General features: G+C 39.2%; 1 protein-coding gene across 1 annotated transcript in view; it reads right to left on the bottom strand.

Annotated features, from left to right (window-relative positions):
• Positions 1–22,796, bottom strand: part of NFATC1 (nuclear factor of activated T cells 1) — a 168,382-nt gene that overhangs the window by 63,713 nt on the left and 81,873 nt on the right. Inside the window, 2 exon segments of the mRNA XM_070747425.1 lie at positions 1,381–1,436; positions 22,630–22,770. Of these exon segments, the coding sequence (XP_070603526.1) occupies positions 1,381–1,436; positions 22,630–22,770 (197 nt within the window).

The raw sequence follows: 22,796 nt of genomic DNA on the forward strand, positions 1-22,796 counted from the left end.
GAAAAGTAAAGACACAAAAAGGAACTTAAAGGCTTTCTCCAAATCGAGCAGCAATTATGAGCCTTACTGTAGGCAGGGCTCTTGGGAATACAGTTCCAGAATTGTGATTGCAACTCCTTCATGGCTCCTCAATATTGAAATGGTGACTCATTTTTGCTTGATGCTCCAGAACTAGATACTTTTCACCCACCCCTCTTCTCCCCTCTATCATGTCATCTATTTTGACATGGCAGTGCCTCGATACATTTCGCTACTCTGGTGGTGGCAGTTCTGGTGCTTTCTTGCATGTAATTGTTTAAAAAGGATGGAGGCAAGTTTAATTTCAACCCACTTATTTTAACTGCCCAGAGAATGCCAGGCATGCTGGTTTCTCCACTCTGACTCTCCTGCCTCCTCCCACTACAGGTCCAGAGAAGGCGACAGGATCAGTACCAGCCTCACTACATAGATGTGGGAAACAGTAGGCTGTGAGAGCATTATTATTGTGGTATTATTGTTGTTGTTATTGAAAAATCCCTTCTCAAGAACAAGAACATCAACAGAATGGTGTGGAGGAGCTCTTAGCTTAGTATTTAGATTTTCATAGTGGATACATGAAAACTTTCATGCCAGCTCCATCCATTTCAGAATTTAGTGGCTTGATAGGCTGTCCTCCATATATTTATCTAGTGTCTTTTTTAACCCATTCCAATTAACTATTCCAGCTATGATTGTCCTATTGTCAATGGTCTTTGCTCTGGCCCTATTTAAAACTTGGCTCTGTTTCCAGAACCAGGTTAGGTGGGTGATAGATCCCATATGTATGTTCTATTTTTAAACATGACTGTTGTTTTTTTCCCTAAGTTTTGATTTTCTTTCTTTCTTTCTTTCTTTCTTTCTTTCTTTCTTTCTTTCTTTCTATCTATCTATCTATCTATCTATCTATCTATCTATCTATTTATTGGATTTGTATGCCGCCCCTCTCCGTGGACTCGGGGCGGCTAACAACAGTGGTAAAAACAGCATGTGACAATCCAATAGTAAAACAGCTAAGCTATTGTACCTTAAAAGTTGATTTTGTAAGTCAATGAGAATCAGAACACATTAGGGAGACACCTATATTTTATAAATGAATGAATGATTGATTACCATTCCTTTTACAGTTATATCTTACATTTAGTTTATAATTAATGTAATTAAATGAGCCAAAGACATATGATTAAAAACATCATTTAAATGAGAGTTGCTTGAACTGGAATAGGCATTTTTAACTTCATCTTGACATTTATGTATGATTTACATATAATTAATACAATAATAAGATAATGTGAAGAAAATGCGCAGATAAGCACGTCCAGAAAAGCAGCACAGTATTTTTCAAAAGGCAAAGGAGGCACTTACTGGCTTACACAACTCTTTGTCAGTTTTGGCTTCCATTTCCCACACATGATGACCATCTAAAGATAAGGACATGAAAGATCGAAATTAATGTGCTTAGTGCTTTATAAATCACAGAAATAGGAGGGAGGGCTTCCCTTTAATGATATCTTTATTATGCAGACATGATATTCAAGATGAGTTCAGTTTTGCAGTGAATGAAGAAATATACACTTCTAGAAGTTTGAGCAGTGGTGGGCTACAAGCCGGAATGCTAAATTGTGCTCGCCACCGCGGCTCGTAAGTTCTTGCGGGGCCAACGTGATTTTGCTGCTGCACCTGTGGAGGTAGCAAAATCGTACACGGAGCCACAGGTGCGCCCGTGTTTTGGCAAGGTTTTACCTGTGGCTCCGTGCATGATTTTGCTACCTCCACAGGTGCAGCAGCAAAATCGCGCTGGCCCCGCAAGAACTTATGAGCCGCGGCAGCAAGCGCAATTTAGCATTCCGGCTAGTAGTCCACCATTGAGTTTGAGCAATGGTAGGTTGCCACTGGCTTTACCACTGGTTCGCTGAATGTGTGCTTCGCTGCCTGCATATGCGCAGTTCAGAGGAAGTAGAACTTCTGCGTTGCAAACTAGGCAAGGAGCAAGAAAAACAGCTGCAGAGCGACAATTCAATCTGACGTCCCCAATTAGCTGAGATTCGGAAGCAGAGATAAAGGTCAGTATAACCCAGGGGCGGGTGGGAGAGCCCACTTTCACAGATATAAAGAACCGGTTTGCCCTCGGCTTGGGGGGTCAGAGCTAACTGTTTGAGTGAACTGGTCCAAACTGGTTGCAACCTATTTGAGTTTGAGGCAGGGAAGGGAAGGATTTATTCACTGATTCTGCTTCCACAGCTAAAGATTTGGTTCAGTTCTTTGTTCTTGTCTAATTGGGCAGAGTTTATTTATTTATTTTATTTATTTGTTTGTTTGTTTTGTCAAGTACATATTGGAGGTATGTAAAGATATACTGTAATATTTATATACTATACTAGTAAAAAGAAAAATAAGAAAAAACATTAGATATAATAATATTCATATACATGATAATAGTAAAAATATATAAAGAAATATTAGCACAGGGAACAGGAGGCATGCTGGTGCACTTATGCACACCCCTTACTGACCTCTTAGGAATCGGGAGAGGTCAACAGTGGATACTCTAAGGTTAAGGTTTTGGGGGTTATGAGATGATACTACAGAGCCTGATAGTAAGTTCCATGCATCAATTACTAAAGTCGTATTTCCTGCAGTCGGGTTTGGAGCGCTTTACATTATATTTGTATCTGTTGTGTGCTTGTGTGTTGTTGTGGTTGAAGCTGAAGTAGTCATTGGCAGGAAGGACGTTGCAGCATATGATTTAATGAAAATAATAATAATAATAATAATAATAATAATAATAATAATAATAATAATAATATTATATGTATATATATATGTAGATTGTTCTGAGTTCGGGTTTTGCCCCGTGTAATATTTTGAGTGTCTATGCGACGTTTCGGTGAAATCACATTCACCATCATCAGGCTGAAGTTGTAAGCTTCGTGCTGCTGTAGATATAGTTTGTTTGCAACTGCCATTTGTTCCTTACAAATAGTTTGGAGATTTGGTTTGAATGTAGCAAATAGATTGGGTGGCTGTGTTTTAATGATTTGATTGGTTGGTGGAATCACATTTATTTGAAGGATTGACATGGTGATGATTATGATTGTTTTTTTGTTCCAAATTTCTGGTAGGCGGGACGTGTCATCACATTTATTCATGCTGAGAGGGTGTTTTTCTATCTCTATGGCTTCCATGATTATTCTTTTATATACGTGTTCTGTTTTGGAAAGTAATTTAGTTTTTTCAAAGTCAAAATTTCATATATATATATGAAAACGTTCTATCAAAAGAAGTAGGGTCTCTTTCCACTTGTAATAGGTAATCTCACTGCAATTTTTTTTATAAATGTGTATTTTATAAAATATAACGTAATGCAGTGGTTTGTTTGATTTTATCTATTCTATTCATATCAGAATTCAACTTCAACTGTAGCTTATATTGTGTTTAATAGAAAGTTTTTACAGGATGTAGAGCAAGGGTCTTCAAACATGGCAACTGTAAGACTAATTGACTTCAATGCCCAGAATTCCCCAGTCAGCATGGCTGTCTGAGGAAATCTGGGAATTGAAGTCCACAAGTCTTAAAGTTGCCAATTTTGGAGAGCCCTGATATATAGAGATGATAAGGGTCAGGTTATTGAGTAGGTAACATGAAGTGTCTGTGCTGGTTGTATATGAACCCCCAACAGATTCTGTAATGTCAGAAGTTACACATGAAAGATATGTTACCAATACCATCATAGCTTCTGGGGCTAATGTTGATGAAATATCAAAGTTTGGTTGAGGCCAACTATGCTACTTGACCAGTGAAAAGTCTAATGTGTTCTCAGGCTTTTGATATTAATAAAATGCTTTGAAAGGGCGAACTGGTCTAATGCTGACCAAAATATATGCCCTTTTCTGGCTCAAGACTTAATTCTTAATTTTTTGCTTCCTACTTCATATTGTGATAACTACATTGTGGATTCAATCTAGGGGAAGCTAGGTCAAGTGCCTACCCAGCATTGAAGATTATAGGATAACTGTGACCAATATGACTGCACATCTTAATTGATTTCTCTAGGTTATTATGATGATTAAAAATGGGAAAAATACTTTCTGGCCCCAGGTCTCATCAGTAAGCCTGAATGAAAATGCTCTGGGTAGAATGATATTGATATTCATTTGACTTTCTGTCACTTTTACAAATGAGCAAAGAGTATGTTTAAGATTTGGTATATTTAATCTGTTGCTCTGTTCTGTTTTCAAGTTTTCAAGATGGTAAAATGTATCTGGGTGTTCAGGAAAGTACATTTTAAGAACAACATAAGTTTTTTAAAAAGTCTAAAAGTAGGGATGATACTGAGTATGTTTGGCAACCTGAAAGAATCAAGTGTTACTGCTGCTGCTGTATTACGAAATTCCCCTGAGAATCTCCAGACTTTCTGTATCACAGAAAAGGAGGAGGTGGGGGGGGGGATAAATTACTTAATAAGAATAAATTTCATTTAACAAAAGCAGAGTAAATCAGTTATGGTACTTTGAGTCAGCTGGTGCCTATATGGACAGTTCCATGCAGTTTCTTGGCAACATTTCTGGAGTGGTTTGCCAGTACTTTCTGGGACTAGGAAACAATGCCTGGCCAGAAATCATCCAGCTGTTTTTCATGCCTAAGGAAGATCAGAATTCACTATCTACCACTCCTAATCCAGAGGCTTTAATTGCAAAAGTTAAGACAGAGGAGGAGGGAGAGGAGAGGAAAATCAGACAATTCCTCATGTTACGTCTGGTGAACCAAAAGGGAAATCTCTACACCCAAACTGGGATCCACTCCAAGAGAGAAATCCTAGATCCTTACACCAACAACTCTATAGTAAACATGTTTTGGAAGTGTATATGGATCAACCTGTTTATTTTTAAGAAAAGACACAGGAATGGGTGAAATAATTTTTAGGAGTCTCAAAATGCAGACTTTCTTATCCTAGGGAAAAGAAGTTTTATGTCAGTACAGTTTTTGCCAGTTATCCTATCCAAGTATGCACGATGCCGTCTCTCGTTGGACTGTGCTAGAATAGTGAGGAGTGATACGCCACAAAAGTTTCCATTGTAAAGCTGCCACATCTGCCTGGCTGACTCACAGCTGAAGGCAACTCCCTGCCTGGCTAAAATCCAACGAAAGTACACCAGAGCAATTTATACCTTTCCAAAATGCAAATAATTCAAATTACAGACATAACATAAAGTTGAAACAGACACATTTCAGGCATTCCCTGTTTGAACTGAACTTAACTGAAGGATTTCTTCCCAAATGTTGCTTATTATATATGTAGAAAATGCCAATAAAGCAAAAAGTAGCAAATCTTTCATCTTTCCTCGTCTATTTCACTTCTTAAAAAACAAAAGTAAAACAAAACAACGAAGAGAGAGAGGGGGAGGGAGGGTGGGAGAGAGAGAGAGAGAGAGAGAGAGAATCCTGATTGGTGAGTTCTGTCTGTTTTAGTTTCTGTATGGTTGGAATAAAATATTTAATTCTTTAAAATCTGATGCACAGCGATTTTAGGTTTAATTTAAGATTGGGGTCCAGAAATTGAAATGGCAAATGCACAACTTATTTCTAAACACAAGCATGTTAGCAAAATAAGATGTGTTTTCAAAAATAAAAAAGGCGGCGGGGGGGGGGATCCTTGCCTATTGTTTGTGTCTAACTGCTCAAATTAATGCCAGATTCTGCACAGGAGATTCAGTCCTACGGTTATGTCCATCCAGGGAATAGAGATCCAATCCCGACACTTCTGAAGCTGTTCATTAGCCTCTTCTCTTACCTAAGGGAAACAGGCTAACTAAACAGAGGCACAGCCTTCCTGTTTATACAGCTGAAGGCAAGGTGGGGGAAAATCCCAGAACAAGTTAAATTCACCAACACAAACTGAAGCTTCCCTTTCATTTTAACAGGGTCTGAAATACAAATTAATTAGAGAGATTAAGAGTGGCTTCTCACATTAACTTCCTGTGCTGAAGTCCTCACAGTTCCCCCCCCCCCCCAAGTGGGCTTTGTTTGCACCATACAAATCCAAAGGGCTTAACAGAGGGTGTTTTTCTAAAATTCTGTAGTGGCTTTCCATTTTGGCAGCCTACCAGAAAAAAACCATAATTAACTCCTTCAAACATGCACTCCTGTGCATTGCCGAGAAGAGTTCTGGCTCGTGTGTGTGTGCATTCTCACATCTAATATGTATGTTTGGTTTTGATATTAATTGATTTTTAATCATCAATACCAAATTACTATTGTACACTGTTTTATTGTCGCTGTTAGCCGCCCCGAGTCTCTGGAGAGGGGCGGCATACAAATCCAATAAATAAATAAATAATAGGAGCTGTTTCCCAGGAAAGCCAAACACCAAGGTAATTTTTCTCATTAGGATGTGGATGAAAATATTCCCCTAGGACAGAAGTGACTCAGTCATTATTCAGGGCTGTTTTTCATGCGGGGGTGGGGGGCTGAGAATGGTGGCAGGGAGTTTTGTACCCCCTCTATTTCTTTACTTGGTAGGCTGGTTTTGAATGGCTAAAAATAAAAGCCAAGTTCCAGAATGGAATGTCTCAGCTCTGAATAGGTCTTTGTAGTTCACTCTGTATCCACCATTCTCTGCAGTTAAAAAGGAAACTCGGCAGAAGCAAATAAAAAATAAAAAAATCTAAAATCATCAGGGAATTCCCTGCACTGAGTCACAGAAACGGCTTCCCCACCACACCCATTGAGAAGATTTCCACATAAAAAGCCACGGGAGGCTTGTTCTAACAGAGCAGCAAAAGAACTAGAAGGTGTTTTGTGAATCTCACTGTCCTGGTTATTTCGAGGCAGCATTTCTATTACGGGGTATTCCAGGCGTGGACTTTAAAATTTTTAGAAGGGGTTCTCTGCACTGTTGCTGGGTGGGCGTGGCCATGGTGGGCGTGGCCCAGCCAGCCTCCTGTACCACAGTGGGGAGGGGGGCAGTTTTGCCCTTCCCTGGCTCCAGAGCGCCCCATTTCTGAAACTTCTAGTGTGTCCTTTTTTTGCCCTCCCCGAGCCTCTAGCAGTAGCTACTGGTACAGATAAGGATGGCGCACTGGTAGCGAAAACTGAGCTGCACATGCAGCTTTGCTTCTGCTGCAGGTGCGCACGCATGTCGCAATGACATTTTGCTTCTGCGCATGAGCAGGAAACAAAATCTCGTGATGGATCGGGCATGTGAGATTTCGGTGAATTTTTTTTTTTTGCTTCTGCGCATGTGCAGAAGCAAAAACTCACTAGATCACGCGTGCCCACCCACAGAAGTAAAGTTGTGTGCACAATGCACCGGTAGCAGAGGAATCGGAAATACACCCCTGGCCTCCACTGGCTCTGCCCACCCCAAAACAGGCTGTGTTTTGGGGTGGGCAGAGCCAGCTAGGGGTGGGATTTGGGGGGTTCTCCAAACTGCATGGAACCTTAACTAGAAGTTCTCTCAAAAAAACATAAGAAGAGCCATGCTGAATCAGGCCAAAGCCCATCAAGTCCAGCATTCTGTGTCACACAGTGGCCCACCAATTGTACATGGGGATCTTGAGTGGAAAGAAAAAGCAAGACCCTCCCTTTCCCCTGACCCACGACAAATGGTACTCAAGGGAATCCTGCCTGCCTCAACCAATATAGAGGCGGCACATGGACATCCGTTTCACTCCGTTTCCTCTGCAAACCCTCAGGAGTCCACCCTTGGGGTATTCTATTCAGTATTTTTTCTTCATATTAATTAAAATCTCAATAGTAATATGGGAGAAATTGAACTAGAAATAGGCTGAATTTTTAATGAACAATTAGGCTTTACTTATACCTTAGCATATTTAGTGTGCTGTATGATACACTTCATGCCTTCCATCTTGTATGCTTGATGGTCATATTTAAAGCTAAGCCACAACTAGGAAAAGTCTCTCTCTATAAACAAATGTGGAACTGAAACTCAGAAAGGTAGGTAATGCTCTCAGAATTGCAATATCTGATTTTTTTTCTCCTCCCGGGTGAAAGTGCAAGAATTTCATGCAATATGTCAGTTGCTTTTGACTTTAAACAGAATCAAATGCACTTTTGAAATCTATCTGGGTATTTAGTTTGGCTCAGGGGTGAAATGTTCCCATTCGCTCATGCCTGTCGGTTGTTGGAGAGCCAGTTGCAAAGGCAGCGTAAGGTTCCGGCCACCTGCTGCCATTTGGGTTCTTTTACCTTCTGCACATGCACAGAACGCTTTGTGCATGCTCAGAGGGGGAAAAATCCAAATGGTGGCATCCGGGCAGGTAGGCGGAGCCTCACACTGCCTTTGCGACTGGGTCTCCAATGACCAACAGGCATGAGCGAACCGGGAGCATTTCATCCCTGGTTTGGCTGGAAGGATGATTCTTTCCTAAGGAGTTCAGATATACAAAGCTGCTTAATTCAACAAGGGGGCACATATGACAACCTTCATTAATCTGACCCCCCACCCCTTCAGTTGTGCAATGAACTATAACCATATCCTCACCATGACTGGGCTGGCATTTATGAAAGTCATAATCCAATAGATGTTAAGAAATGTAGGTTGTGTGTATCTGACCTAAATGATTTAACTCGAACGCAGGGGAGGGCTATTGCTTGAACGGGGGCAACGCAGTGGGATAGTGAAAATGAAGCTCCATCCCAATTTGCACTGAAAGATGTTGAAAGAAAATGCATAAGCCACGCCCACAGTGTGGTAGTAAAAATTTTGGTAGCTTTTCACTGCTCTAACACTAACAAGAACTCTAACACTAACAAGAATGTCATGCTACATAAAATTTATATTTTCTGTCCCAAAGGTGGGTTTCTTCCAAAAAGGCTGGACTTGCTTGCCTTTCCTTCCCTTGAAAACATTTTGCTTCTCACCCAAAAAGTTCAGTTCACATGTTTGCAAAGAGAAAAAAACAAACCAGGAAAGCCCAGCTGCCTTTTGGAAAAGCACCTCTGAAAAAAACCATGACCTGTATGATTGGGAATCTCCATAGACATTTATATTTTTATATTTAATCCTGTTTAAATGTGATTCAGCAACCCGGTATTTTAAATATTGCATCAGTAGCATTGCATTTAATCAGCCTCCAATCGAAGAACTAATTTGCCTACAAATGTTTCTTATTTAATTGGAACTGAGATTTGAATTCTGCTCTTGCACATCTAATTCTCATGCAATGCAGCACATGTTCCAAGTCATTTTAAAATGATTGTGGGTAAGTTATTAGGCTTCACAGGCCACAAAGACTTTGCACGCAAAATTTGTTTAATTAATGTCAACAGTGGGGGAAAAAAAGAAACCTAATCAGAGATCAGTGCTTTTGCGTTTATATATCAATGTTGGCATTATGAGAAGCTAAGAAGCAGCCAATCATGGTAATGGGATGATCATTAACCACACCTTTGTTGGCAGCTGCCGCACATATTCTTCCATCCCCACAATATCAGTTAGCAACCCCATCAAATTTGCCACAGGCAGTGATAGTCTAATCTCTCATGTACAGCTATGTCTGGATTCTGCCCAGCATTGCTTTAGCACCACAGATCACAGCTGCACATGTGTGAAAAGCTGCCTGTGTGCCTCTTAAAAACAGGCAGCTTCTTTCCAAGGCTCTTGGCCTTACCTGGCTTCTAAATGACAGCGGGCATTTTTTAAAAACTCCCCAGATCTTACTTCTTTATGAGCTGTAGTTTTGTGATTAAATCCTGAAGGAAAGGTTAATTCTCAAGTGAGATGACGGGAAGCCAAGCTTAAAGCCATGGCAACAGGTGTGTAGGATACCTGTGATCGGAGATAAAGTAAATTCTCAAGAGACAAAAATGGCTAAATCAGCTGCTTCCTTGAATAAAATAGGTTTGCAAAGCAACAGCATAAAAATACCACCACCATATTCTGGTGGTTAACTCTGGACCTGCTCCTTCCCCAAGGACTGTGGGTGTGGGGGAGACATCCACATGCTGCAAGCCTGTTTTGCCCCCGGTGGAATCTGATGATGAAGGATCCTCTGACCAAGAAGACATGAGTGACAGGGAGGAGGAGAGTGTGGCAGACAGCTCAGAAGGAGATCAATTATCTAGCTCCTCCTTGGATTCAGAACAAGAGTTAATGATACAGCCACGTATGTGGAGAGTGATGCATAGGCAACAACAACTGAGAGATTATTATCAAAGAAAATGAGGCCACCTGTGGTTGGGTGGGGCTGTGGTAATTAGTGAGGCTGCTATAAAGAGCAGCCTGTGGATTTGGCCATTGTGGAGGATTATCTGATCGTTGTGTTTCATGACTGCTTTACTGACTGACTTGTGTGTGCTGATTTTTCCCTGCTTTGAAACTAAACCAGAGCAAAGTGTGTTTCACTTTGTGAAAGAAGGACTGTGAATTGCCTCACAGCTGCAAGCTAAGTATCACAGGATTGAGAAGGACTTGTATAAATTACCAGTTTGTTTGGAGACGAGTGCTCTTTGCTATACCAAAAGAGGGCTTAGTTTAAGTGACTTTTCATTATAAAGAACATTGTTTTGAATTGTCAAACGTGTGTGTGTCTGAAATTTGTACCTGTGAATTTTTGGGAGGATTCTACCAGAGAGCCCGACAGAACACATATAAGAGGTTAACAATGGCCATGCAGAGTCGGAATTCTCAGAAGAATTTGGAAGGGATTAAGTTGGGGAAGGTTTCGGTGATTCTTTACCGGTTTATCTGTCTTCTCCCTTAACTCCCGTGTTATTTGAAATCTCACAATTTCTAGACCAGTCCTGGCGAACCTTTTTTGAGTCACGTGCCAAAAGGGTGTGTGTGCGTGCCACACCCATTCCTTTCCCCACATGCACACATCCCTGCCCTGCACATGCACATGCATACAACATCTCCCTGCCCACCACGCATGCGTACAGGCCTCACTGAAACCCGTGACAGTAAAAAAACAGCCAAACCGGAAGTTCAGAGAAACAGGCTTCCGGTTTGCCCGTTGGGTGGTTTTTCGCACTCCAGGGCTTCAGGGAAGCTTCTCCGAAGCCTCCGTAGGGTGAAATGGCCTTCCCCGAGGCCAAAAATTGAAAAAAGTGCCATAGGTTCTGTTGTGGTTAGCTCTGGCCCAGCTCTTGCCCCAAGGACTGAGGAGATGAATGTGGAGGAAACATCAACATGTCATAGGCCTGTTTTGCTGCTGACAGAGTCAGACGGTGAATTGTCCTCTGCAGAAGGAAGTGACGGTGAGATGGAGGAGGGGGGCTTGGAAGACAGCCCAGGAAGAAGTCAATCATCCTTATCTTCCTTAGATTCAGATGAGGAACTAATGATAGACCCACGCATGCGTAGAGCTACGCATAGGAGTGAACAGCTTCAAAAGTATTATAGGAGATAATTGAGTCCACCTGTGGTTGGGTGGGGTTCAAGTAATTAGGGCTGCTGTTAAATTGGTAACGTGCTGGCCTCGCAGTGTGGAGATTATCTGATCATACTGGTTTGGACCGTGACGTGCTGTTTCAGGACTCTGTTGATTTTTCAAAATTTTGAAACCAAGGCAGAGAAAAGCGTGTGTGTTTCAACTTGGAGGGCTGTGATGTTTCTTCACAGCTGCTAGCTAAGGACTTAAGGAGTGCTTAAGGGGTTTTTATAGCCTACATGTTTGTTTTGGGAATAGTGCTCTTTGCCATACAAAAAGGGTGCTTTGTTTCTTTTGAATGTTGTGATAAAAACATTGTTTTTGAATTTTCAAGTGTGTGTGTGTCTGAATTTTTTACCTTTGAATTTTCGGGAGGCTCATACCATACAGCCCGGCTGAACAGGTTCTCTATCACTGTTCTAGACTATCCTCATGTGGTTTGCTGAATAAAGATCATGGCCCTGGAAGCTGTTTGCAAGATGAAACTCAATTTATTTACTACTAATTTATGTACAACTCCGAGTCCTCGGAGAGGGGCAGCATACAAATCCAATTAAATCTTAAATCTTAAAATCTTAAATTACGTGATGCAGTCATTCACTCTTAATCTAACCTACTTCACACCCTAGTTGTGAGGATTACAGGGAAAAGTTGAGTTTCTCTGGAGGAAAAGTGAGACAGAAAGATAATACTTAAAGAGAAAAAAAATTAGAATAGGGAAGGCTTCTGCAATCCAAGGTATTTGAGTGAAGAGTTTAATAAAAAAAAAAGCTTGAAATCTCATTGACAATTATTTTTTGGCAAATATCCTCCTTTTCTTTAGAAACAGTCATTTAGCACTGCCCAATATTCATCCAGGTCTTAAAATAGATTTGCAATTAAAATCCAGATTACAGCTTTTGCTTTACGGAGAGGGGCGGCATATAAATCTAATAAATCTAATCTAATCTAATCTAAATCTAAAAAAATATCCTTTCATCCCAAAACTGATTAAGTAATACAGCACAATGGTCTTTAGCCTTCTGGATGCCCTGGACTGTTTCCTCCATAATTCTCAACTAGCACACTGTAGCAAGGCTCCCATAGGGTGAGTAATGATTGTATTATATCATTTATATGGAAAGCATCCCATATTATCTTACTCTTTTTACATGGTACAAATTTAGGAGAATCTGGTCAATTTCTTACTAGCTGGGTCTTCAGAGCAATGAATGGATTCTATAGAGAAATGATTCCGTCATCTAATAAAATGTCCTGTTAAAGATATAAACCAGATACCATTTTTCACCCTGAGCCATGCTGGGACGAAGACACAAATGACTAGTGATGGGCAAACCTAACCCGCACAATTCGGGTCCGTACCGAATTTTGCGGTGTTCGGTATGCTGAACATGAACCCAAATTTTTTTCAAAGTTTGGGCAAAGTGATCACTTCCTGGATTTCAATCCAGGAAGTGATCACCTTGGCATCCTTAGCAACCTGCCGGTGACGTCAAAGCTCCACCCCCGGAATTTCTTCGTGGGAGGGATTCCCCGTTCCGGTTCGTCCAAATTTTGCGTAAAGTTCATCCGAATTTGCCGAACGCGAACACCGTTGGGTTCGCCCATCACTACAAATGACTTTTCATCTTAATGCCATCTTCATCATCATCTTCCATGCATTCTGAAGTATGTAATTCTCAGTCTCTGGACGTTTCTTGGAAGAAGCCTTTAGGCCAGTAGTGAGTGAGCTAACCCAGAAATTGAAACAACAGCAAATGAAAAGGGTGTGGTAGATTCCGCTTGAGAGCCAGACATAGAAAACAACATTATGCATATAAAGTATGTGTTCAAGGAATTATTCTGCCACTTGGTTTATTATGCGAACTACAGCTTCGCTACCAGTCTGAAACTTGATTCTTTTTGGGCCAATTGCCCCTTAAACTATTACTGCTACTGGCAGTGGAAAGACCAGTGGAAAGATCTCTGGGAACGTAAGATCTTTTACCAAATGGAGTGCAGCCAAAAGTCTGCTCACTGGTCTCTACATCTCTTCTCATCAAAACAGATGCCAAATTTTCAGCCTTCTAATGCAGCAGTACAGAAGAAAATCTTTACTATTGCTCAATCTGTATCCAAATACTGTACCATTATATTAACTGAGGGATCTACATTTACTTTTTTTTAAAGTACATTTTTAAATCATCATCATTTTTCTAAACTTTAACCCATATCATTTAAACTGTAGATGCAAAATGCTACTTCCCTTTAGTCCCTACAGAAAGTGGTGCTAAAAACAGAATATAGGAATGGCATTGTTCTAGTCACTTACTGCCTTAATTTTCTATGAAAACTTGTGTCCCACTGAATACAATATACTACACTATTTAAAAACAAATAAAAAAATGTTTTGTCCATCGATCTGATCCTGTGGCAGATCTTGTTCCTATTAGCATCTCATTCTAAAAAGTGGGGAGGGATATATTTCTTTGATCTCTGGAATGCTGGAGTCCATTGTAATTTTTACTATCATTCATCTCAAGTAACTAAAATATTGATACAGAAACAGCAAGAGAAAGCAACACAAAAATCACCAATACTTCCTTATGATTGGCAAATAGCCATTTGTATGACAGAGGGCATAATAATAAATAAATAATACCTGACATCTTTTAACTTTTAATACATAAATAATACTTGATATCTTAATTGAGGATAAAGTATCTTGTTATTATCCTGTATAAACTATTCTAGAAGTCATTCAAGCTAAAAAAAAGTACTTTAAATAAAGAGCAAAAATTCACTGGGGACATATTGAAAGAGAATTAACACAGTCATACCATCAAGTTGCTTCAAATTATAAATATATTTGATGCACTGGTGATGTTACTTAGCCTCATAATGAAACATCTGGAAGAAAACAACTAAGTTCAATAAATGCTAATACAGTACTATTTTCAAAAAGAGATGCCTTCAAAAAAGGGGGGAAAAATAGGAACTGGAGAACTATAAACCAGTCAATCTGGCACTGATATCTGTGATGAGTCTACAATCAATCATAAACAGATTGATCTGTATGTATTTTGAAATTATGTGGTAATTAGTCTCCATGGATTTGTCAAGAACAACCCTTGCCAGACTAATCTAATAATTAATTTTTGATTGAGTAACCCCATTGTGGGAATGCTATAGACATAATATATCTTGATTTCAGCAAAGCATTTTAAACAGTGCTCCATGATATTCTGATTAGCAAACTAATTAAGTGTGGGCTGAATGGCATGACAATTAAATGAATACACATAGCTGGCTCGAAAACTGCACTCAAAGTGAGCTCATCAATAGTACTTCTAACTGAAGAGTGTGACTGAGAACATACCACAGGATTAAATACTGTGCTCTCTATTCTTCAATATTTTGTCAGTGGAGGAGATGCTTATTAAATCTGCAGAGGACACAAATTAGGGTAGGAAACTTAATATTTTAGGAGACAATAATAAAATTCAAAATGATCTAAATGGCCTAAAAGTAATACGATGCAATTTAACAAAGTACAAAGTTATTCCCTTAGGAAACAAAAAAAAAAGGAGATGTGCAAGTAGGGGATGGAGGATACCTGGCTTGGTAATAATATTTATGAAAAATATTTTGTAATAGTATTTCATTGAAGACGCCCTGTGAGTCAGCAGCATGACAAAGCTGCAAAAAAGGCAAATGCCATTTTACATTGGATCGACGAGAAGGATCATTTTCAATTCAAAAGAAGCAATTGATCGACTTTATTCTGCTTTGGACAGATTCCGATATGAGCACTATGTCCAATTCTAGCCCCCCCCTTAAAAAAAATCAGAAAAACTGGAATAGGTTTTGAAAAGGCCATGAACATTGTCAAGAGATTAGAAAGTAAGTCCTTTCCAGTTCATGAACTGATTCTACAAGTTTTTTTTAGTAAATGCTAGACTACCCATAACCCATCATTTCACCCTTTTCAGTGATTTTTAAGCAGAGAATGATCAAGGGTGGGCAGAAAAGCAGAGGGGGAGTAACTTCCAACTTTCTGCCAGTTTCCCCATTGACTGTGCTCATAGAAAATTGGCAGGATGTGTTGGAAATAAGGCCTCCTCCACCTTGGCTGATCCACGAATTCTTGCCACTTTGCTGGGGAGAAGGGGGACAAAGGAAACGGCACTCCCACTCCCTATTCTGGAATGTCCTCAAAGGTCTTCACCCAACTAGGGAGGAAGAGGGCTCACCTGTGCTTGCTGGTCACACCTCAACCAGCCCAACTTCACCAGCAGGCCTCCAAGTCAATCACCCGTCTTTCCCTTGCCACACACAATTATTAAGAGATTTCAAATTTCAGGCTCAGTTCCAAAGCAGCCAATTGCTGCTTGCCTTTTGGATCTTGTTATCAACTGAGTGGGTGCGTGGCCAGGGGAAAAAAATATGGTCCTCTGCCTTGTGCCATGAAATCTATGGGTTTCTGGAAAATGTAATTGGAAGACGTGTGGCACTGAAGTGGTCACAATTTCCCCAAATGTCATTCACATGGGAGTCATGAGTCCCAGTGTTCTGAGTTATCTTCATTCAATAATTGTAGCCCCATGCCCATGATTGCAAACCTATGGCCCCGCACGTGAGCTCCGGTCCTGATTTTTGGGTTTTCTGGGCCCACTAGGAGTTGAGAAACAGCCTGTTTTAAGCCTCTGGAGGAGGTCAGGAAGGTCCACTTTTTGCTCTCCTCAAGCTCCATGTTTCTTTCTAGCCTTTCAGGATTGCTTATTTGTACCCTATGACAATCATTAAATGTTGTAACACATGATTCTTGACAAATGTATCTTTTCTTTTATATACACTGAGAGCATATGCACCAAGACAAATTCTTTATGTGTCCAATCACACTTGGCCAGTAAAAAATTCTATTCTATTCTATTCTATTCCACCCCACACTCCATGGAGATCATTCAGAGGCTGAAATTGTTTTGTTTCCAAAGTTCCAGTTGAACTGGAAGTTCCATTTTTTTGCTCCCCCAGGCTTCAGGGTCATTCTAGGAGCCTGGGGAGAACAAAATGATCTCCCCCCCGGGGCTCTTTGGAGGCCAGAAATGGTCTATTTCCCAAATTGAAGTTGGGATGAGGGCCATTTTTGGCCTCTGGAGGGCCTCCGGGGGGGGGGGGGGTCAAGGACATTTTTGCCTTCCCCAGACTCCTAGAAAGACTATGAAGCCTGATGGGAGTAAAAATAATAATAATGGAACTTCACATTGCCGGGAGCGGGTGTGTATATGTCATGCACATCTGCATGTGGGGACCCGCATGGAATTATGGGTATGGGCATGCATGCATGTGACCCCACGCGACCTCTCCTTTTGGCATGCAAACCAAAAAAGGTTCACCATAACTGCCCTATACAGTCCAATTTTGCCAGCTGAAGATTACAGACACAAGAATTTGGGTACTTTATAGTTATGGGTGTTTATATTGGAAAATAAATTAATTAGATTAATATTACAAGAAGCTTTCCCTCACAAATCACTCATTAAGTTTTCTGAAAGTCACACAAATCTACTTTAAATTAAAACAGTGAGGTAAACTGAACAATAGCAACAAATAAAAAAATCCATGGAATTCAAATTAACTGCTGAAATCATTGGCTGGAAATAAAATAACATTTTAAGAAGGCTGAACCTTTAGAATCGAACAGACACTTTCTCTTTTGCTCCCTTTACAAGTGGGCGATCAAGTTCTTGAATGCATATTTAATATTGAATTTCATCACTGGAAAAATAGCTCCATGCACAAGCAATAAATATCTACACCATAATTCTTTCAACAACACTATAGCATGTCTCAGGAAATGACAGCATGCTTCTGAAGAAAGGTTGTGTCTCTTGCGGGAGACAATCTTCCTTCACCACTGTCACTTAGAAATGAATGTGGTTTGAGATGAGCCCCTTTGCACCCCTAATCATCCTATTTCAAGCGAGAGACGCAGAGCACCATAGGTAATGCTAACGTTCCTAGATCTTAAACTTGTTTGCCAAAAAGCTGTATTCAAGGAGTTAAACTGAAAGCACATTTCTGCTGTTGACTTCAAGTTCAATAATGGACTTGATTGTTCTTCAGGGATTCCCTTTCATATGAGTCATTGTTAAGGCAGGCCAGCCCTTTCCTTTTCTCTTTCTATGCAAGAATAATCCCATTTCTCAGGAGATCCCAGCAGCTGAAAGATAGCCCAGAACGGCAGGCATAGTTCAAGACTTAGCACAAAATAATGTTCAGTCAATTAGAAATAATCAGGGTGTTCTGCATAACCAATTAGTATCAGTTTTAGAAATCATATCCATTAACAATAACGACAACTTAAACACCGATACCAATTTAGCAAACCAAACGTACAACAAATAGTAACTTCAAAAAAAAGTCTTTAGCAATGCCATCACTAAACTCACACAAGAAAGAAAAGCCCAGCCCATTTTTCAAACATGCAAAGATTTAAAAATGATGTATTAAACTGTATTATTTCCAATGCATAGCAACAGGTTCGATTAAAGAACTTTGGCTTACTTTTAATAGAAATATTGGAATGTAGAACACAGTATAATTGGTTCATTATTTAGATCATACAACAGAAACCACAATTTTGTTTGCTGGGTTTTGGTTTACTTAAAAAGGTGAAACCAATTACTGCAGTTTAAACTATAATATGATACGGTTACCTATCATATTATACATTATGCCACTATATTTACTATCTGATGGAAATATTCCATAAGTATATTTTGATCATAATCTGGATCAAATATTTGTAATAAAGAAAACTGTAAAGTTTTGATGAAGCTATACTACCAGAGTCCTATCCCCGATAGCTATACTGGGTGGAGATTATGGAAATTGCTGTAGTCCAATCAAGATAAAGGTTACTGACATGCATTGCTATTTCAGACCACTGTGTTCTTGGTATTGTTGACAAATTGGCGGGTAGCTTGAACCATCAATCAAAGAAATAAATATAATTTGTTCTAACAAAACACTGCTCTTATGCGTTTCCTCCAATCAACCTGTTACACCCCCCAATTAAATAGCTTTTGCAGAAGAATCTGGAAATGACTAGCCACATTTTAGTCTGTCCCTTTCTGCTCTTCTTGTCCACATAACTTTCTCTGTTGACTTCAAAATTGAAAATGCCCTCTTTAATAATCTTTATTCATTTTTGTTATCTGAAAAAAATAATATGAAGCATGGGTCTGCCTTGGTCAGCCTGCACCTCGAGGCTCGACTACTGTAATGTTCTCTACATGGGGCTACCTTTGAAAAGTGTTCGGAAACTTCAGATCGTGCAGAATGCAGCTGCGAGAGCTATCATGGGCTTTCCTAAATACGCCCATGTCACACCAACACTCCGCAGTCTGCATTGGTTGCCGATCAGTTTCCTGTCACAATTCAAAGTGTTGGTTATGACCTATAAAGCCCTTCATGGCACCCGACCAGAATATCTCCGGGACCGCCTTCTGCCGCATGAATCCCAGCGACCAGTTAGGTCCCACAGAGTTGGCCTTCTCCGGGTCCTGTCAATTAAACAATGTTGTTTGGCGGGACCCAGGGGAAGAGCCTTCTCTGTGGCGGCCCCGACCCTTTGGAACCAACTCCCCCCAGATATCTGAGTTGCCCTTACCCTCCTAGCCTTTCGTAAGCTCCTTAAAACCCACCTCTGTCGTCAGGCATGGGGGGGAATTGATACTTTCCCTCCCCCTAGGCTTATAAAATTTATGCATGGTATGCTAGTATGTATGATTGGTTTTTAAATTGGGGTTTTAAATTAAGTTAAACTTAAATATTAGATTTGTTTACATTGTACTATTATTGCTGTGAGCCACCCCGAGTCTGCGGAGAGGGGCGGCATACAAATCTGATAAATAAATAAATAAATAAATAAATAAATAAATAAATAAATAAATAAATAAATAAATAAATAAATAAATAAATAAATAAATAAATAAATAAATAAATAAATAAATAAATAAATAAATAAATGATACTGTAGTTCCATCGGAGAGTAGACAGACTGCCTTACTCAGCAAAAGGCATGTCCTTCTAACATACTGCACAGTTAAGGACAGTTAGGCTACAGTGTGGTACCGCAATCCCTTTGGAACTCGGTGAATGCTGAGGGTGAACCAGTCCTAATTATCACAGCCTTTTTTTGAAGGACTGGGAGAAGTGAAAAGTTTGAGCATTTCAGGAGACAGCCAAAAGTTCAGAGGGTTCAGCAAACAGCTGTAGAATGCCTCATTTGTGCCAGCACCACGGAAACTCTTTCCAAAACAAGAAAGCTTAAAAAAAATTGCTCCTCCCCTTTCATTCTTGCCTTCCTTGACCCTGGCTTTTTATACATCCCACTACTCCATTTATCTAGCTGCCTTTTTATAGCTCCTCTTTGCCTTCATTATCTTTACTCAACTCCCAATTCCTCTAGCAGTTTGATTCTAAAATAGCAGGCTGAAAAGCATCAGGTGTTTTTAGATCATCGCAAATGAAAATAGAGCCTTTCAGAAGAGGAAGAGGAGGAAGTTCAGGTTAGAAAAAGTCAAGGAAAAATTGGTTTAACTTGTCCCTGGAAATATATATCTTTCACTCCACTTCTAGCCAAGCTGTTGGTGTAGCTTAACCATCTTAAATGAGTATTTAATAACAAAGTGTCCAACTTCCTAACAGTGAGAACAATTAACCAGTGGAACAACTTGCCTTCAGAAGTTGTAATTGCTTCATCACTGATGGTCTTAAAAGAGAGATTGGACAGCCACTTTTCTGAAATAATATAGGTTCTCCTGGTTAAGCAGGAAAGAAGAGCTCCAAAGTCCCTTCCAGTTCTATTCTGATTAAAATTATAATAAGATTTATTCCCTTTTTCAGTGTTGGGGGAAAAATATTTCTTGAGATTTACTTGCTGTAATTAACGGACTTTGCTAACTGCTTAAATAATTTTCCAGCTTTCCATATATTAAAAAGAATAAGAATAGAATAAAAAACAAAATGATATGCAGCATAAGAAACAAATCCATATTTTCTACTTAAAATGGAGAATTCAAATGAAAATATTTACAGAGCCCAGGATGGAAATTCTTTCTAATCAGGAGTTTGTTTGTAGATAATCTACACAAGAAGGTGGTTTGTTGTGGATTCTCTAAATATATGTTTATTAAATTATATAAAAGTATGTAAAGAGTATATAAACTATAATATAATGGACACAATCTTTATAGGGATAGATTGTAAGAGATTTTGTATTCTGGTGCTTTTATTAAATCTGTTTTGCTTTCTATAATGGTTGACAAAATTCTTCCCTCTATCACAAAAACATACACAAACTTTAATTTAATTCTCAGGAATAATGTTCTGCTGGCTTTCCTTATATTCTTGCCTAAGTGAGATACTTGATTTTTCAATCACTTTAACCTGGCAATAGAGACTTCCATTTATTCATTAAGTATACAGTATTTTATTTGCAATAACTACATGTGCACAAAAGATAGACAAATTAGTTTTTCAATTCAATTGGTTACTCACAGATATCATATTAATGGCTAGATCTCATAACCCCAGATCAAGGATCCCCAATTTGAGGTGGGATGATAGATTTAGATTTTGAAGACTACATTGTGGGTTCTGTCACAAGATGGCTGGTGCAGTTCCCATTCACAAACATTTGCTAGGGCCAGAACTAGTTGAAAAGCATCTATTAACTTATCCTTGCTTTCCCTTACTTTTGCTCTTTTTGGGGAATGGGGCAGATAAATATCTTTCCAAACAAAGCATTTGGCTATTTCAGCTTCAACCACAACAACACAAGAGCACACAACAGATTCAAACTTAATATTAACTGCTCCAAACTTGACTGTAAAAAATACAACTTTAGTAATCGAGTTGTTGAAGTGTGGAACTCATTACCGGACTCCACTGTGTCATCATCTAACCCCAAACATTTTACCCTTAGACTATCCATGGTTGACCTCTTCTGATTCCTAAGAGGTCAGTAAGGGGCGTACATAAGTACACTAGCGTGCCTTCCATCCCCTGTCCTATTGCCTCTCCTAAGTCTATATATTTTCTATATATTTTCTCCTAAGTCTATATATTTTCTTCTATCCCTATATCTTTACCTCTATCCTTTCATTGATATATGTTATTCCTATATCTTTTCTTCTATTCTTACTTTGACATATGAGCATATCCTCTATAACCTTCATTGTGTATTTGACAAAATAAATAAAATAAAATAAATAAAAATAAAATGTTCATTTACCAGAATCTTTGGGATTCCCAAGAAATTCCTGGAAAATGAAGATTGCTGGAAGCTAGATTGTTTATTTAATATCCCAGCTTTCCATTCTATTAAATTAAAATAATATTTTAATCAAATTAATTAATAATCAGGTGAATCAGGAACCTGATGGATATCAAGAGATAACTGCAGAAAAGTCACTGTGATGATAACTGAATTCCACCTATATTCAGATAATATTAAAGTCCCTAAAACCCCCCAGACACTTAGTAGCACCTGCCAACAATATAGTTTGCAATATAGTAGGCCCAAAGACTAGTATCTCTACAAGAGATTAAATGGATATAAATTGGGCATCAAAAATCTCAGCACTCAGAAATGAACAATTATTAATTCCTAAACATTATCATGCTAAATTTAAAATAGTTGTTTGTCCCGAGTCATTTTTAGCAATCTCCTTCTCACTACATTCTGCAAACAGAACCTGTATCTTAATGAGATTCACTAAACTTTTTGAAAAACTGGGCAAAATGAAAAAGATAAATACTAGTGATCTATTTTTTTCTACTAGCTTTTCCTCCCTCTCTGTGTATACCTATTTCTATCCAGCAAAAGTATGTCTGGAAAGCAGACTTGTGAAGCTGATTGCAAATTTGTGAGTTAGACTTATTGAAATGTTCCTTTTACCCTTATATTCAAGCTACAAACATATGAATGTTCCTCCAGAATAATTGCATTTCAAATTATTTTTGCTTTATGCATTTCAGAAAAATAGAAACACAATGAAATTTAGTTCCAAGTGCACATGTTCGGGATGTGTCTGACAATGTCACTCATGAAAGCATATAACATAGTTGACCTAGATAACAATATAGGAGAGTGTGATTAAAAAAGTGCAACACTGCAGCTGTATATTTACACTGGCAACTTAAACATAAACATTGTTAGTGTTTTAAATACCTGGAGCCTTCTCCACAAATATCACTTTAGAGTCTTGAAGGAAGTTGTGTCCGCTCAGAATTATTTTCTTCCCACCCATCACATGGTAGCTATCAAAACTCTGCTTTTCAACCAGAGGCAATTCCTGAGCAGACCTTTGGGCTGGTGGAGATTTAAAAACAACAGCA

The sequence above is a fragment of the Erythrolamprus reginae genome, chromosome 3 (assembly GCF_031021105.1).
Source record: "Erythrolamprus reginae isolate rEryReg1 chromosome 3, rEryReg1.hap1, whole genome shotgun sequence".
NCBI lineage: Eukaryota > Metazoa > Chordata > Lepidosauria > Squamata > Dipsadidae > Erythrolamprus > Erythrolamprus reginae.